The sequence below is a fragment of the Ascaphus truei genome, unplaced genomic scaffold, assembly GCF_040206685.1.
Source record: "Ascaphus truei isolate aAscTru1 unplaced genomic scaffold, aAscTru1.hap1 HAP1_SCAFFOLD_532, whole genome shotgun sequence".
Lineage (NCBI taxonomy): Eukaryota > Metazoa > Chordata > Amphibia > Anura > Ascaphidae > Ascaphus > Ascaphus truei.
Window position 1 is genome coordinate 118,493 of NW_027456863.1, and position 19,354 is coordinate 137,846.

The following is a 19,354-nucleotide window of genomic DNA, read 5'->3' on the forward strand; positions in this document are numbered from 1 at the left end:
ACGGTACAGTGCCTAAATATACATGTATAAATATCTGAATATGGATTCTGAAGATATAATATTAACTGCGCTCAGTTCTCAATATGCCATAGTGCAGGAACGCTCAACTCCAGTCCTCAAGACCCCCCAGGTCAGTTTTTAAGGATATCCAAGCTTCAGCACAGGTGGCTCAATCATTGGCTCAGTCGAAGATTGAGTCACCTGTGCTGAAGCAGGGACTGATTGTGCTACCTGTGCTAAAGCAGGGATATCCCTAAAACCTAACCTGTTGGCAGGGAGGGGGGTCTTGAGGACTGGAGTTGAGCACGACTGCCATTGTGTACTATTATTGATGTATGTTTTATGTGCTGGGAACGCTTTCCCTCCATCTGCACTATTCATACATGTTTTGCTCTTACGTTGCATTGTGTTTAAACGTATACGAGCGTGCAAATATGGATCTGGTGGATTTATCTGAAGTCTTCTCTTTCTACTTCTCTAACCTGTGAATACTAAGGATCTCTAGTGCTATGATTAAAGGTCACTTCCAACCCTGCTGTTTCATGTCACTACAATGGGTGCAAAAGACTAAGCAGCTACAGATCTATGGGTTTACTGAAATAAACATAGGACGCTTTGATTTTATGTACATCACGTAGGCTGTTTGAGGGCCCAGGAGATATAGGACATGGAAATAAATGACTGCCAACAAGAGAATGTACCAGGGGAAAAGCTTGTATTTAGTTCTCGGATGTGCTGCATCGATGGACTGAGAATGTAACTCCTTTGTGTACAGGTGCCCAACTGTCCTTACAGGGATTCAATCTTGTGCTCGATTTTATTGCTAGCAGATAGCTGAAATAGAAAATCAATAATGGCATAAATACATCTACACACATTGCAGTAAACAAAGAAGCCCCCGTGCACATCCAATTATCTAATTGGCTAATTATCTAGTTAACACACACATATATACTGTATACATGTCCCTTCATAATTATGGGTTATTTAGTTCAATCTTTTGGTGCAAACATGTTAAGCTGCAGGCCTTATTTACTCCACTACATAGAGAAAAAAGGAAATAAAACCGTGCACAGCAGTTTTTACTATTAAACATATAATACTGTGGGACTGGGTTTTGGGCTCGCTAAGATTGTGTATTTCTACATCTACACATACCACATACTGACCCTTCTCAATGTATTTCGGGGACCTCTGAGACCCTTCTCAATGTAATTTATTTGTATATATAATGCTATATAATCTATGCTACAATATCATAGAATATTGGAGGTTTAACAAACATCAACCACAGAGAGCTTCGGAGACAAGTGCTATATATATATACTTTTATATATATATATACACTACCGACACACTTTATTAAAGTGTGGCCGGTACCGCAAGCCGGGAGATTTCCCGGCTTGCTAGTGGCCGCCCCTCGGCGTGCCGCGCGTCATAGACGCGCGGTCACGCGTCTTCGGGAGCCTGCGCCCCCTGCACGCGCGTCCAGGGCTCCCCGAGGGAGCCCTGGTGTCCCGCGATCGCGGGACGGCGGCAGGGGGTTCCGGGGGACCCGGCGGACCCGGCAGCGGTAGGGAGAGCGCCCCGATCGGAGGGCGCTCTTCCGCTGCTTCGGCGCGTGCCCGTCACCCTCGGGCGCGCGCCAGGCTACTGCTGCGGCCAAGAACGGGCAAATGCTCGAATAAACTTGGCCGCAGCAGTATATATATATTGTGTGTGGGGTGTGTGTGGGGGGAGTGTGGTGTGGGGTGTGGGGTGTGTGTATGTATATATTAATGAATAATTGGTTAACTGAAGAAAAAGTTCATAAGCGACTTGAAAAAATTTAAGTAAATAAGGCACCTGGCCCTGATGGCATACATCCAAGAGTTCTCAAGGAGTTAATCAAGATTGGCGTAAAGCAGATGTGGTGCCTAATATTTAATATGGGAGCTAGATCACAACCGGGAAATTACAGACCTGTAAGCCTGACTTCAATAGTGGGGAAACTACTTGAAGGTTTAATACGGGATAATATTCAGAAATACCTAATGTAAAACAAAATTATTAGTAATAGTCAGCATGGATTAATGAAGGATAGATCTTGCCAAACAAACCTTATTTGTTTATTTGAGGAGGTAAGTAGGAATTCAGACCAGGGTAATGCAGTTGATGTGGTCTACTTAGATTTTGCAAAGGCTTTTGATACGGTTTCATATAAGAGGTTGGTGTACAAAATAAAGAAAATTGGACTCAGTAATAATATACGCACCTGGATTGAAAACTGGTTAAAGGACAGACAACAGAGGGTTGTCATAAATGGAACTTTTTCAGGTTGGGCTAAAGTCATGAGTGGAGTACCTCAGGGATCGGTACTGGGACCCCTGCTTTTTAACTTGTTTATTAATGACCTTGAGGTTGGCATCGAGAGCAAAGTCTCCATCTTTGCTGATATTAAATTGTGTAAGGTAATAGAATCAGAGCAGGATGTAATTTCTCTTCAGAAGGACTTGGAGAGACTGGAAACATGGGGAGGTAAATGGCAGATGAGGTTTAATACAGATAAATGTAAGGTTATGCATTTGGGATGCAAGAATAAAAAGGTGAATTACAAATTAAATGGAGATATATTGGGGGAATCCTTGATGGAGAAGGATTTAGGAGTGCTTGTAGACTGCAGGCTTAGCAATGGTGCCCAAAGTCATGCAGTAGCTGCAAAGGCAAACAAGATCCTATTTTACATCAAACGGGCAATGGATGGAAGGGAAGTAAACATAATTATGCCCCTTTATAAGACCACATCTTGAATACAAGATGTACAATTTTGGGCACCAATCCTAAGAAAAAACATTATGGAACTAGAGAGTGCAGAGAAGAGCCACCAAATTAATAAAGGGGATGGACAATCTAACTTATGAGGAGAGGCTAGCTAAATTAGATTTATTTACATTAGAAAAGAGGCGTCTAAGAGGGGATATGATAACTATATACAAATATATTCGGGGACAGTACAAGGAGCTTTCAAAAGAACTGTTCATCCCAAAGACAGTACAAAGGACTCAGGGCCATCCCTTACGGTTGGAGGAAAGGAGATTTCTCCAGCAACAAAGGAAAGGGCTCTTTACAGTAAGGGCAGTTAAAATGTGGAATTCATTACCCATGGACACTGTGATGGCAGATACAATAGATTTATTAAAAAAAAGGTTGGACATCTTTTTAGATGGGAAAGGTATTCAGGGATATACTGTACTAAATAAGTATACATGGGAAGGATGTTGATCCAGGGATTAATCCGATTGCCAATTCTTGGAGTCAGGAAGGAATTTATTTTCCCCCTTATGAGATATCATTGGATGTCACTGGGGTTTTTGTTTGCCTTCCTCTGGATCAATAAGTAAGTATAGACATAGGATAAAGTATCTGTTGTCTAAATTTAGCATAGGTTTAACTTGATGGACGTACGTCTTTTTTCAACCTCATCTACTATGTAACTGTGTAACTATATATATATATATATATATATATATATAGATATAGATATAGATATAGATATACGTTAAAAAAACAGCACAGCTGGCACTCCAAGCAAAATGTCACATTTCAAGGTGCATGCTCCATAAGCTAAGTATATGCAACAAAATGCTTTCCCAGCAAGGAAAGCAAAGAAACAGCACTCTAATACTGTATATCAAGCAAAAAACTGTATTAGAAAAATACAACAGCACATATGCAAACCGACATTTCCTCCCTGAAGAAGGTCCTTTGTTTCCCGAAACGTCAGTTTGCATATGTGCTGTTATATTTTTTTTCAAATACAGTTTTTTGCTTGATATATATTAGAGTGCTGTTTATTTGCTTTCCTTGCTGGGAAAGGTGTGTGTGTGTGTGTGTGTGTGTGTGTGTGTGTGTGTGTGTGTGTGTGTGTGTGTGTGTGTGTGTGTGTGTGTGTGTGTGTGTGTGTGTGTGTGTGTGTGTGTGTTGTGACGGTGAAGGGGTACCCAGGCCATAAATAAAGGTATTATGCCCGGTTCAGTGCCTCTGAGCTATATTGGGGAATTGTGAGTGTCAGCTCTTCAACCCAATTGTGGTATATAACTGCTTGTATAATAAAGATGTATGCGGTTTTACTGTTCCAGGAGTGCCAACCAGCGGGATGCGCCAAGTGTGAGCGTCAGGGATGATTTTACAGGAAAATGTTGTCAGGGTGTGTTTGGGTAGAAGGGGGGGTCATGTTGCGGGTTCCTGAGTACATGAGGAACACAGACCACCGGATAAAATCCCCCCTAGAACGCAGTTTGCAGCTGACCGCCAAATCCCCCTGCTTCAGCACAAACCAGAGCAGTACGACCGGGCAGGGAACTTGATTACATTCCGGGTCCCGGGATATGCCCGAATTCCAGGACCCAGTGAAGGGTTCTGTAACTCTCACCAGGGATACGGTGGAGAGAGTTGTAGGGGTTACATTTTAAGTTAAAGTCTAGAGTGGCAGCTCTGCAGCCAACTGCTGGCTGCAGTCCTATGAATGTAAGGGGGGGGGATCCTTAGTAGTTTCACTCGTATTCCTGAACACATGCAATGTAAACATTGTCCGTGTGGAGTTTGTTGCCGGTTTTTGGTCATCACAAGCCACCGTACAGAGGAGAAAGCGCGCAATTCCAGTTTGGCCAGCATCACGACCGGGGCGCATGCGCATGCGCGGAAGTCGGAAGCTGCGGTGAGGAGACTGACGAACGGGAGAGAATCCAGGCTGTGCACAAGTCTGGGAAGACAACCCTGCTGTCATTTACATCCCTGCACCACCATCTCACCAGCTGGAACAGACTCCACACGGACATCCAACCACTTGGGAGGACGATTGGTGGAGCCTGGAGACTACTCCTCTCTATGCCATTTTTTAATGGCCGCTTGTGAGTTTGCAATCTCTTTTAATTACTTTTGTTAATAAACAGTGTTATGCTATGATTCCCTTCTTTCCCCCCTTTTTTTGAGGTAACATCAAGAAGTGCTCGCCATTCCTTATTTGGAGACTTATTGCTTTAATGTAAGTGTGTTATCCATATAACTCCACACGTTATACCATTGTGTTTAACCACTCCTGATTGTGGTCCCTCTTTTTGTTTACATTGCATGTGTTCCGGAATACGAGTGAAACTACGCGCCGGAGGATCCCCCCACCCCCCCTTTCTTTCTGTGACTCTATACAGAGGTTGGTGAATCACCTCTGAGAGAAACTCTGGCAGCAGGATCACACTCTATGAAGGACTGAAATTTTGAATCCACTTTATCACGGTTGGCGCAGTTATTATATTTTTTCTTGAGTCCTATGAATGTGTATAAATTGTCTATATGTGTCCGGCTAGGAAGAAGAAAGCCATATCACCATATTAAGGGTTAATGAATACCCACAAACTACATGGGGCATAATGGGTTAATGTATATCCCCACACTACACTGGGTCCCTAGGATAAAGGGACACTGCCCAGGTAATGCCCAGGTACCCTGAATCCAGTATAGGGGTTCAGGGGGGTTACTCCAGTCAGGTTTCAGTCTGAGAGGGTTTTATTAAGATAAGGCTGTGCGAGCTTTAAAAGTAAAGTTTAAATGTTTTAAGATCCAGTTGCTGTGTGTAAGAAATTAAGTGAAAGGAGAACCGTTTAGGTTACACTCTATTTCTTACATCAAAAACTGTAACACATTTTAGCAGCAGAATGTATGAGTATATTTTTAGGCAGCAGTGTTTTCAAATATGTTTAAACTTTATGCATTAAATCAGACAGGATCTGTTGTCCTGCAAAGACTCAGAGGAGGGCTTATGGCTCAAAGGGACATTTGTCCTAGAGGTGTGATCCATTTTGTTAGCAGGAAAGGCTAGAGGTGTGAGCGCCATTTGTTCAGGATAGCTAAGTAGTGGCCATATTCTCAGATCAAGAGTCAGCTTCAAAAGCAAGGAAATAGAGGTGTTGAACCTTTTGTTAGCACGCAGGGGTGAAGGAGACTGAGCGGCACCCGGTAAAAAGGCAGGATGCAATATGCTAAGTGACAAGTGGGGGAAGATGACCTTGGTTGCACATGCTCAGTTGCTATACTGAAGTCATCTGCCAGGGTCTGTTGAGACTGGCAGAACCTGGCTATAGGTGGGAGGATTGATTCCCATGCCAAAGATTGGCTGCACATTATACAGATAGGCTTGGAATCGTTTTAAAAGTTTGTGGAGAGGAAAGATTCACCTGAGATTCAATTCCATCTTTAAAGAAGGTCCATCTTGTAAGCAGATTCATCTAAGCTACAGCAGGCGGTACAGAGACTATTTCCTCGCAACTAAAGAAAAGTAATATTTTCGTTCCCCCAATGCAGGATTCGTAAGGACTAAGGATATGCTAACTAATCCTGCATTGGGGGAACGAAAATATTACTTTTGGCGGAGAAACATGGGTTGCCGCTAGCGCTCCTAGCCAAGGACTATTACAGGTCTCTTTTTGCGCATCAACCCCACGTCTGGGAATTGATGCCTAGAGACTTGATTTCTGAGGATTTCGTTCCGTGGACATTTTATTTCATTTTTCCCACCCCAGTAAGTGTTTATTTGTGATAATGTTGTAATTCAAGCTGTGTGTGTTCTTTTTGTGAATAAATACAATTTATTTTATTTCATGCTTTATTCAATCAAAGGATCCAGATGGTAAAGTGTTAATAAGCTTGGTCTCCCGTGACATATATATATACTCCTATGCCAATTACACAAGATGCTAGCTGCTCTGTGCCGCTGATGGAAGGGGGGGAGATGGCCAATCCCTTAGAAGATTATAACCAAAGATATTACTTCTATAGTAACAGTTTATGGCTCAGTCAAAGACTGGTGGCTCAGTCAAAGACTGCAACATTGATTTAGTCACTGTGCTGAAGCAGGGATTTCCAGGAAACCTGATCTGTTGGTGGCCATTGAGGACTGGTGTTGGCCACCTCTGATATAGACTGTTTTGTTAAGCACCGGTACTACATACTGACCTATTTTTGATAAGTTCATAATTAAGTAGCATTATATTTGTCCACATGAACTGAGGACTAGCAATTATTGTCAATTCATTTTTAACTATCAATTACTGCTATACTGTACATTTGTTATATTGTGTTGTTTCCAGATGTTCATTACTTTTGGGATACTTGTTTGGGGGATTTTGCCAGAACATTTGTACCGATGCTCGTCTCAAGCAGGAAGCGACCCGCAGGGCTGAGGTCGGAAGGTGAAAGAACCGATCTGAGCCGAGTCCTGATAGAGTAGTGAGTCGTAAGCCAAAGGTCAGGGCTGGCAGCAGTGTTGCGTAGTCGGTGTGGATGCAGAGGTCGAGGCAGGCTGAAGACAAGGATAGTCGAGGTACGTGAGCTGAGTCTGGTAACGAGGCAGACAATAGGTAAGCGCGTTGCATGTACTCAGCATGAACTGGAACTTTGCTCGGCAACTTCCTGCTTACAGGGCTATGCTTTTAAAGGAAGTTGCCAGGAGCAAAAATGGACAATTCTGCCACAGAGGGCAAGCAAGAGCAAAATCCCAGACCGGACTCTGAAAACCCGGCACGGATTTTGCCAAACCTCATAGGATTCCCTACATCTTAAACATTTGATTTGCAGATCTGTAGATGTGTCAATGGGTTTGTCTGCCAATCTACTCTTTTCTTAGAGATTGAAACCCTAAATGTATTTATCTAGAAGGGCACAGGTTGCTGTTGTTGCCTCTTTATGGCTAGATGACCAACAGAAGACATTTAGGAAGCAAACTATGAGCAGCTGGGCAAAGGGTATTCCTTGGCTTGCCACTTTTGCAGCCTATATAAGCTACCAGGAGCCAAAAAGTCATCATGCACATGTAGCTTCTATAGTTACCAATAAATGGCCAAGAATGTGATACTTCTTTAACGCGAATAAACACACATATCAAGGAGGTCTGCAACCCTGCTTTTCCTATTATTTGTTACCATACACTGTTTCCACTACAGCCAGGGATTCTGGGTAATAGCATGCAAATGAGCACAGTGTGTCACCTTTTCCTTCTAAGCCATTTTAACATGGACTCCTGTAAATGTCCGCCTGACGTATTACCCAGCTTTGCAGCACAGGCCGGGTCAGCTTCTAATTTATGTCTGCCCCCACCTCCTAAAAATAAAAATGGCCATACAGGGTCTAAAAATAAGCCCAAATCATTTAAACCTTCTTTCGTTTATGGAATGGACTCTATTTAGACAAATATATTTGCACCTTAATTATTACAGAACAAAACCATGGATGTATTTGCTTACACTCAGAGACGACATTGTATGGCTCGCTCCACTCCCCTGGTCCAGCTTTATTCACGGCGCGCACTTTAAAGAGGTATTCAGAGTTTGGATTGAGGTCAGTGGCTTGGAAATATTCCTGTTTAATACCAGAATAGGTGCCAGCTTGCTCCCGGAAGGGGGAGCGTTGTTTATTGGTGGAAAGAATCTCGTGCAACTGTACTTCATAATATTTTACAACATGATCTCGTGTAAGAAGTACCCAAGAAATCTGAAAAGACAGTAAGAACAAGATGTTTTAAAGTACAAGCTTCCTACAGATTTTTCAATGGAAATATTTAAAGGAACTGCCCCATAAAGTGACCACAAAACATTAAATAGCTTATTAATGTAATTGCCTTCCTTGGAAAAATGTGTCACCCTTAAAAGTAAAAAGTTTAGTGTACTTCTTGAGAAGAAATAAACGCATTTCTAGTTTTACGCAGTCCCCTGCAACCTAGTCTTGTCCTCTAATGACCAGGCGAACAGAGAAACAAGGGATTTGAAAATGCACCTGTAGGCTGTAAGTGTGCGATCGGCTGGAAACTCCCCTTTAAGTCAATGAGAGATTTCAACCAATTGCTTTGCGATCCACCGCGTCGGGGCTACTGATTAAGCCCCTAAGACTCCAAACTTGTTCTACCCCAAAATAGATTGGATAAAGTTTGTGTAAAAAAAAAAAAAACCTTTTAAAACATTTGCTTACCAGGGAAACACTAAACATTTTAAAAATAATGTTGAGCAAATAAAAATACCCTTCGTGAGCACATTCACACGTCTCAAGACAGATCTGCAACCCTGTGCCTTTCGCCATTATTGCTTAGAACAGGGGAGCGCAAACTTTTACTGCTGCGCCCCCTGTCTGGCCTGCTCTGGAGCTCGCACCCCCCGCCCTCCCTCCTACCTTGTACAGTAGCTGCATCAAATGACGCTCCGGGGTCATCTGACATCAGGTCATGTTGACCCACGGCGTCATTTGATGCCTGTGATGTCATGTCACATGACCCCGTGGCTTCATTTGATGCTGCATTGTCATGGAGACGTGTCACAGCGTCTGAATCCCAGTAAGTTTTATTGTTCCAGAGGCCTCACGCGATCCCCTGGCATTTAATTTAAATGACTTGGGGAAGAGCGCGGGATCTCTGCAACCGCCCACGCCCCCCAGAAAAATCTCCCGCCCCCCATGTTTGCGCACCCCTGGCTTAGAATACGGTGTTTCAACTACAGCCAGGGATTCTGGGTAATGACATGCAAATTAGCAAAAAGAATGTTAAAATACTTTTTATACCCGTCTGATTATTTTTTTTAAAGGCATTAATCACCCACATTCAGCATATTAAACATGCCACAGAGATTAGTTCACTTTGGCCATGGGAGGGGCTCATTTAACTTGTGTATCCCCAGCATTTGTAAAGATTTAACCCAATTGAGAGAAGAATTTTGTGATGCTGATATGCAGTTTTCCTTGCAAGGAAAAGCCGATCCTATTTCTTATCAATTAAAAAGCTATTTTTGCATTAATAAGATTATTAACAAGATAATACTTTGGACTATTACACATTGACTTATTCTTATACCAAACAATTGTGTACTTTTCAATTGACTAAATAGAATGAAAAGCACATTGATGCCACTATGTCCCACGTAGTGTAGGGCTGCAATCAACTAGTGAAATGCAAAGGTCAAAACAGCCCAAACAAAACATGTATCTTATTGCAATACATAGTAGTAATGGCTCTTTACCTTAACAGAGTTTCCATCTACTGTATGTTCGAAAATGATTGGTTGTCCTGGCACGTCCAGTGAATGTTTTGTTATAAAGGGGCTACTGATGGAAGAACCGATAGAAGAATCGATGGAAGAATCAGAATGGTAGCCCTCTCTGTCTGAAGATTCAGGGTTCTTAGTTTGTAAGTTGAAAACTGGAGGAGAACTTTTGGTCCGTTTCCTCACTTTTGTGCGGGTAGCCCTTCCATTTGTTGACTGGGTTCTTGAGATCTTGGGGCATGTACTCACATCCTGGTGCCTAACCCCTCTGGTTTGGTGTTGGTTAAGGGGGTGAGGGGGATGGTCGATTGTGATAGGGCTTGAGCAGGCCACGCTCTTTTCTGGCACAGTTTGAGAATCTGATACGTGGCCAGGAGACAAACATCTACTGTGATACAGTTCAGGATCTTGGTTTTCGTAGACATTGAAGCAGATATTCTTGTCCTCTTTCTTGCAAGAAGATGAGTGGTCTGCGAGAGAAGATTTCATGTGATGGAAAGGTACGTCCTCATTATGGGCTTCTGATATATCTGGAATGGTTGTTGTGCTGTTTGGCTCTGGATGTTCCTCTTCAGGTGAGATTATGGGGTTCCAAAATGAAATATCACTGTTGCTTTCGGTAATGTTTAGTGGTGTAACATGTTTTGGGCTGGGAGGTATGAGATAAAAAATGTCCTCCGTCATTGGGTGAGTCCTGACTGCCTGACTGGTAATGTTTAGTGCTGTAAAATACTTTGGGCTGGGAGGTATGAGACAAAAAATGTCCTCCGTCATTGGGTGAGTCTCGACTGCCTTGTCCCACATGGTTTTTGTATCATCTGTCTGAACCCAGGTAGATTTGGGCTGCCTGACTTTTAAATGTAGGTTAGCAATTTGGGCTCGAAGATGGGAAAAGTCCAACTCAATTTCTTTGAAAGGGTTTGCGGTCAAACTAGAGCTGGGTTCAATAATTTCACACATAGCTTTTCTGATCCGGTTTTTTATGGGTTTAGACATTTGTAGAAGCACAGCTGGGTTCAACTGATGTAAGGCCTCCGTGATGAAGTAAACCAGTCCTTCCATCTGATGGATGGATTTTGATGCGGTGTTAAGGAAGTGGTCTATGTCAGCTTGCTTCTTGACTTTTTCATGCTTGACATGTTCATTAATCTGTGCTTTCTGAAGCTGGATTTCCTGGTGTAAACTTAGAAACTCCTTAAAGATAGATCGGTCTATGTCTGATTCAGTCTCATCCAACTCTACTTTCAATCCTTTCAACTTTGTGATGTTCCTTTCATAAGAGTCCATAGCTGAAACACACAAAAGCATGTTAATCCCATTAAGGCTTCAGAGATAATTGTACGATAATAACATTATTACAATATAGTATATGCATAATAGAGTGTTTCATTTATATCGCAAACAGCTTACGCTCCATTTCTTCCTTCTTTACATTTTTGTATGCATAGGGCCTACTTGCATAAATTTGAGACAGCTCTTAATTTAGAGCTCATCTTCTCAATATTTGACTCAACTAATCTGATCATTATCTTTACTAGTTTACGTCTTCCAGGTAAGGGGGGAGCGCTTGGTGAGTCAGGTGATATATGCAAAGAGAAAGTAGAGAGCAAAAAACAATAGTGTAGACCAGTGGGGAAAATATACTGCTATCTATCAGTATGTGTTTGTCTCACTCACTCACAATATTCTTCTTATTTCATGTAGCATGTCAGAGATCCGTCTCTCTCTGACAAGAGCCCTTTTGAAGTATTTCTCGGTTGGAGCCTGGTATTATGATACACCCTCTGTTATATGTACCTTGTCCTCATCAGGTGGTAACCCAAATGGAAAGAAGAGAGATTCCACAATAGTGTAATACTATATAAATAATGTATTACACAAATAACAAATAGAACAATTACACTCACATTTTAGTGATTAGAAATGTACATGGGAGAGAACCGCTGGTATGCTGCACGTCTCGCCGTTCTGACCGCCAGACCACTGTGACCTGCACACATCCGCATACATCACTTCCTGTGACGCTATCACTATGGGCGGAAGAGGCTTCTCTGGTCTCCTCGGCTGCTGCACTGCCAGGCACTTCTGTCTCCGGTCCTCCCAGGATCACCGGAGACTGAAGTGCCTGGCAATGCAGCAGCCGAGGAGACCAGAGAATCTTCTTCCGCCCATAGTGATAGCGTCACAGGAAGTGACGTATGTGGTGGTCTGGCGGTCAGAACGGCGAGACGTGCAGCATACCAGCGGTTCTCTCCCATGTACAATTCAACTTAGTTTTTCACACATGGCTTCTCCATTTTTGCTTTATTTTTGTTAAATAAATCATGACACAGTGTAATATGTCGTGTTGTTGTTCATCTGAGGTTGTATTTAGCTAATTTTAAGACCTGCTAAGGAACAGATTATTGTTATTATGTCCCGATATGTAAAACCATGGAATTCAGAGGGTGTACTTTCTTTTTCACATGACTGTGTGTGTGTGTGTGTGTGTATGTATATATATATACTCCTCACACTGCATCACTGCGTCACAACGCTCCAACGCGTTTCGTCACACGTTGTGACTTTCTCAAGGATCCTTATATATAAGGATCCTTGAGAAAGTCACAACGTGTGACGAAACGCGTTGGAGCGTCGTGATGCAGTGACGCAGTGTGAGGAGGCGGAGTACTGATTGTGGGCTTGCTACTAGGAAGCAGCAGCGTTTTCAACACAGCGTATCCACTCTAGACCTCTAGCTCTGACTGAGGTCTGATACGCGGAAGCTTACACTCACACAGGAGGTATTTCATCTTCAGCGTGCCAGGAGGCATTACTGTCCCACAGCGGAACCGGACTACACGTGGAAGGAATCAGTTGCGTGTCCAACAAGGTCTGCGGTCAGTACACCATATTCAATATCTGAGAAAGGACATTCTCTATTGGTGACAATTGTACTCTAACTGCTTGTGCCACATGGCTGTTCATGGACTCCACTTGGTATAGGTGACCCACTCTCCTGCCTCTGACCCTACACCTCACACTGCTTGTTCACTGCCACAATTTTCAACCACATGTTTTAATTGTATTCTTTTCAATCTCACCTGAGAGCATAGGTCCTACTGACCACCCTACCTCTCAATAAATCTCATTTATTTTCCTTATTACATGTCTGTCTTTCTTTTTTTTTTTTGCATTTATTGTGGTCAGGCTTGATCACTGCTGAAGCTTTTGCCTTCACCGTAAGCACTGATCCTGATACTGGATTGTTTTTCATCATCTCTGAACATTTGTTTGACACTTTTTCACCTTTTTCACAGCATATGTGTCCTATTTCAATTAAATTTTTTGTTTCTTTTACACTCTATTATTTTGCACACTTCACTATATATTATTCACTATCTAGCGCTACTATTTGTTTGTGATATATATATATATATATATATATATATATATATCAAAAGATAAGAGTGCAAATGACCAACAGTATGTATAAATATGAACAATTTAATAAAACAAGACAAATAATGCCCCTGAATTGATAAACCAATTAGAGATAACGATATAAAAAATATATACATGTATATAGGCAACAATGATTAAAAGACAGTAAGGCCTATCATAAGCTGTAACTCAAATGTGGAGGATGGTAAAAACCAATCGACATACAACTGTGGAGGGACAAACTATATTACAGGAGAAAAAACAGGTGATGCATGAATAACTGAATCACGAATGAGAGTCCAGAGGTAGCGCGTAAGTAGTGAGATCTAGACCAGTAAGTAGATGGTATATATGTGAAGATATTCAGAAGGTCTCCCTACGAGAAAGCACCTGTACCCTATCTCCTGCCAAAATTAAAGGAGCCCTGTAACCCTAAGACCAACAGTACTTTTGTTATGACAATGGAGGAAATGCTTAGATAGATAATGGTACCATTGTCATAGCAAAATTACTGTTGGTCTTAGGGTTATGGGCCTTGAACATATTTCTCCTTCAATTTTGGCAGGAGATAGGGTACAGGTGCTTTGTCATAGGGAGACCTTCTGGATCTTCAAACTTAATAGTTTGGTTCCAGAAGGTCTTAACGAATGAATACTGGCACTATCGTCTACTGTCCTTTTTCTCGTCTAGGGTCTGGCTTTCATGAATCATTATCTCATTTAATTTAAATTGGTTTTGGTATAATTAAATATATATTTCTTATTGGATTACTGTTTTTTCTGATTTTCATTTCACTTTTTATTAATGGTTTATTTATATATACAAATGTTATTTTATGTACTGTATATATATTGTCTGTTGTTATTATTCAGTATTGGTATTATTTTGCATATGTTTTAAATGATTTATTTTATAATTTATTTTTTATATTGGTTATGCTATGTTATGCATTTGCATATGATTGTTATCTGCTGTACTGAGTTATGTCCTTGATTTCCATTGGTTACACATATTTACCAATAAGGATATTTGGACTACTATCAATTTTAAACAGTTACCATCTCTTGGATACACCCCTGATGAAGTCGGAACACTGATGAAATGCGTAGGGCATATGTCCTCACGTTAGTACCTATCAGCTGTCTAAGAGGATTCCCTGCCACAGGCACTGAGGGACAGGAGAAGTGAGTGAGCACTGAGGTCTGGCACTATATTTTATTTCGCCAGCAGAGTTGAAGTGAGGTAACCAGTTACTTGTCTGGGCGGAGTGCAAGAAACCCAGCTTTCTCTTCACGAAGGATCATCGGGTCCCTGCGTAGTGAAAGTACGCTGACGGACTGGGGTTTGGCTGGGCAGCTCCCCCCCCCTTCCCTTCCCCCATTTCCATCGGTGTTACCATCATGTGTGAGTGAACACACCATCATTATTCCGGATCTGCACAATTGCGGTCTTCCTGATACACAGGTTGGAGGTTCCGCTGACGGATTTTGCTGTTACCACTCACATCTATTAACTGGTGAGATCAAATTGAGTTTTCACATACTTTATATACCATCTACTTACTGGACTAGACCTCACTACCTCCGCACTACCTCTGGACTCTCATTGGTGATTCAGTTATTCATGCATCACCTGTTTTTTCTCCCCTAATATAGTTTGTCCCTCCACAGTTGTGTGTCCTTTGGTTTTTACCATCCTCCTCATTTGAGTTACAGTTTATGATAGGTCTTTTAATCATTGTTATTTATATACATGTATATGTTTTTTTATATCGTTATCTCTAATTGGTTTATCAATTTAGGGGCATTATTTGTCTTGTTTTATTAAATTGTTCATATTTATATACTATTGGTCATTTGCACTCTTTTCTTTTGTTATACAAGTCATTTTGGATTAGGATTATTCTTGCTAGAGCAGCATTTTTCCTTTAGTTAATGCATTTTATCAATTATCATTTTTTTTGTTACAGCTATCATTGTCCACTCTACTGCTTATATAATTCACTATTCTAATTTGAGCACTGGTTTACTTCTTTTTGTTTTATATACTGTATATATATATATATAACATAAAGAAGTAAACAATATATATATAATTTTCATATGAGGCTGTTACAAACACTTAACAGCCTTTAATGAAGAAGGAATTTTACATCTGGTATTTCTGTCATTTGACTGCAAGTCTACCTTTCTTTAGCTCAGATGATTTACCGTTGTTTTGGCATTTGTTTTACGTCTACATCGGTTACAATAGAATTGGTAATGAACAGCGGCAGATGGATTTGGCAAAACTTTTAAATAGTCACACAGTTTTGACACCAACCTTTGCGAAAGTTAGATACCATGGCCGATAAATCCTTGGTCTCCTGTTTAAAGGCATCATGGACAGAGTAAGTGGTGTGCCCCTCATGTGTGGTACGGTGGCACTCCTCACACAGCAGCGCGTGGTCTGTGTTGCAGTAGCGGACAATCTCGTTTCCCTTGTGGGCAAAGCACTTTATAGCATTGTCCACTTGGATGGATGCATCTTCCAGTGTGTGCGACAGAAAAGCTTTGTTCCCGTGAATGTTGTACAAACAGCTCTCACAGAAGATCAGGTTACAGGTGATGCACTTCTTCATGGTGCTGCGCTTACACTTCGTGTCACACAGCTGGCAAAAGATCCTGATCTCCTGAAGCATCTGATCAGCAGAATCGGGCAGTTTTGCCATCTCAATCTTCTTCCTCCAGTCCATCACAATGATTTTCATGAGATAGTTCTGAGGGAACTTGACATCTTTGAGTGTGTCAAACTGGAACTCGGAATGACAGATGGGGCACTGCACCACTATGTCGCCTCTCTTATCCTGACGCATCCCGCTCTTCATATTCTGCAGGCAGGTTTCGCAGATGGTGTCTTCACAGGGCAAAAGGTAGGGGTTGATGTAAAATTTGGTACATCCAAAACACAGGAGCTCTGGGTACAATGGTCCAATAAAGGTCTGTATGTCCTGCAGGCTTAAACTTGAGGAAACTTCTTCAACTTTGTCGCTAAATTTCAGAAAATAATCAAAATATAGTAAGAGATTAGCTGTAGTGTGAAATGCGCAGGAAATTATAGGCAAGGTTGTAAGTGGGTATAACTATTAATTCCATCGCTGTCAAAGAGCTGCAATGGGTCGCACGCCTCTTTGGCAACAAAGGGGTTAATGTCCTTATAAAGTTCTAGAACTTTGACCACTGTAAACTGCAGGAAAATGTCATCGTGTGGGACAGAAACTGCAATAATCTGGTCTCCAAATCCGAGTAGGAATAAATCCTTAAACATTCCAATCAAGCCATGAGAAAGCGGGATCTCTCTACCACCTGCTATTTAAGATGGCACTTTTCCATGGCTCTAGATCAGATATAACTCTTGGTATGTAACACAAATAGCTCTCTACTCTGCCACTTTTACAAAGGCTGGCACTGCTGCTTGAACCACTTGATCACTGAACAGAGTGGACATGTACACTGAAAGGAGTAGATCATCATCTATCAGATAAACAAAAAAATGCCGTAAGACATCCCAGAATTGACAACTCTGGTGGGACCATCAAAGAGGGCTAATTAGTTAAATATGAAAGATAACAATCAGTACTATAAACTGACTATTTTGGCACAAGTAATCTTAAACCAGTATATTTCCCAATTATTCATGGCCAAGGCAATACAAAACCACGCGTAGACTATTACCAGGCCAGCCATGTTGAACATTCAGTGGTAGCCACTGTGTAGTTATTACAATTATTAATGTTTATAAGGATTTAACATATTTCACAGCACAGTACAGTACAATAGAGGATCAAAAATGGTGACATACATAACAGGAGAATTTCTTGTAAAGTTGTCACATGCTAACACAATAGCTAAGGGACATCCCTGCTTAGAGGAGCTTACAATTTCAAATAGTCCATAACAATGAGCAGAGGAAGCTAGCCGCTGTTATAGTGCACGTTCCTAGTGCAAGGGGATCGCCTTTAAACCTGTTTGAAATTAGCAATAAAGGACGTATCCTAATCCCCCATCAATGCTGTATATCCATGTGCTATCATTGAATGAATGGTGTGTTTCAAGGCAATGACACTGCTACAGTATAAATCGGGATTTTCAACTATTCCGCGGGCTTCCCTAAAGGTTTCCGTGGCTGACAGGGGTGGTGGGGGGGAGAGCAGGTCCAACTTCCGTCTGTGGGACCGCCGCAGCTTTGGAGGCCTCCTCGCCCCAAAGTAAGATTTTTTTTTGGGGGGGGGGGAGAGGTGTGCGTGTGTGTTTTTAAGATGGGGGGAATTTGAGAGGGAGGGTAATTGAGGGAGTGGAGAAGGAGGGGAAGAGAAAGAGGGGCGAGTGTAAGAGGGAGGGAGTGTAAGATGGCTAGAGAGATGGGGAAATGAGAGATGGGGGGAAAAGAAAGGAGAGGGGAATGAGAGACGGGGAGTGATAGACAGGGGAAGAGGGAGAGTGGGAGACAAGGGGGAGTAGGGCTGGGGTTCCCCAAAATGTCACCATATATTTCTAGGATTCCTTAACTAAATAGAGGTTGAAAACCACTGGTGTACATACTGTATACAAACATATATAACATTATATATTGGCAGCCTCAATGATGATTTTCAGGGACCTAGTCTCTAAAGAGCACACTTATGATCCTGGAAATGTAAAAAATCTGATGCATGCAAAGCTTGGTACAGTGTGTTGATGTTTATATGGTGATCCCTCCCTAACCCACAATAATAGCCAACAACCATGAGGATCTTTCCAGATACAAAGAAATGATTGTTTGGGCCCCTTCCACCAGGGATTCCTTACCTAAATGTCCCCTGGGACATATTTGTGGATAACCAATTAATATCCCACTTAACAGTGGTGTGCAACACATTGCAGGCCCCTCTAGTATGACAATGAATTGGTTATTCCTATTTATCTTAATTCTGTAGTGATAGCAAGTAGACTCGTCCTCCATAACGTCACTTTTTGCTTGTTTAAGGGAACGTACCAATCTTCTACCTCGCTCTGTTTTCTTCTTCTGCGCATTGGAAAGCAAGCCATTTTCAAGTTGTTTCAAAGCACTGGTGTCACGGCTCTTCTTCATTTGTGTTCTGTTAGTAGCTTAAAAGAAGCAACTTATTTCAAGGAAATCATGATTTTTCTTTCCCTCCCCCTCCCCCCAACCCATAAGTTTTCCATTTCCCCTGGGGTTAAGATGACAATGAGGAACCCAAACATCTATCACAATTCATACAGCTGATGGTTGGCTGAGGACGATGTCATAATAGGACCCTTATCTGGCAGTTTCAGTGCAGCAGCCAATCAGATACACTATATTCCATAACATTCCATCTTATTCCAAATGTAAATGCCACTGTCCTTCAAGATAGACAGAATTTTATTCCAGGCACAGCGCAGATAAAGAAGCTGTTTACATGTACGCGTTTTCATTACATTTATGACATTTATAATTAAGTAACTGGTCTAAAATATGAAATATCCCAATTTGAGTGAAATCACTAGTTAGATATTAGCCATACACTATGTATATATAGTTAGACAATTACGAATTTACAATGTGAGTACAGTATGCACATTTTAAACTGTTTCCCTTTGTGTTTTAGATCAATTCTGCTTACTAATTAAGATATCGCTACACAAAGGTTGGTATTGATTATTTGAGGAATGTCTTATTAGATAATTTAATATTGGATATAGATAATATTATGTGTGATTAGATGTGTTACTGTAGATCGGTGAATACGAGACTGAACATGTGAGCAGGAATATATGTTGCTTTTCTGAGTGGGTAACATGTAATCTTGGGACAATTCACTGTAATTTGTAGAACAGAATAATGTCTAAAAGGAA

The 19,354-nt window shown here is 41.5% G+C and overlaps 1 protein-coding gene across 1 annotated transcript; it reads right to left on the reverse strand.

Moving 5' to 3' along the window:
• Positions 1 to 700: 700 nt before the first annotated feature.
• LOC142485087 (uncharacterized) lies at positions 701 to 19,027 on the reverse strand. The gene is made up of 5 exons (XM_075584291.1): positions 18,492 to 19,027; positions 15,801 to 16,507; positions 10,032 to 11,344; positions 8,274 to 8,520; positions 701 to 834 (listed from the first exon to the last, which is right to left on the reverse strand). Exons 1-5 carry the CDS (start codon positions 18,542 to 18,544, stop codon positions 824 to 826), a joined length of 2,331 nt encoding a protein of 776 aa, XP_075440406.1. The 5' UTR covers positions 18,545 to 19,027; the 3' UTR covers positions 701 to 823.
• Positions 19,028 to 19,354: the final 327 nt, after the last annotated feature.

Excerpts from the sequence above, each read along its gene's own strand:
- LOC142485087 (XM_075584291.1), bottom strand. The coding sequence starts at position 18,544 with ATGGCTTGCTTTCCAATGCGCAGAAGAAGAAAACAGAGCGAGGTAGAA. Across the intron at positions 16,508-18,491 it reads CAGAGCGAGGTAGAAGATTG|CGACAAAGTTGAAGAAGTTT; the intron begins GTACGTTCCCTT and ends TCTGAAATTTAG. Across the intron at positions 11,345-15,800 it reads GGTATCTAACTTTCGCAAAG|CTATGGACTCTTATGAAAGG; the intron begins GTTGGTGTCAAA and ends TGTGTGTTTCAG.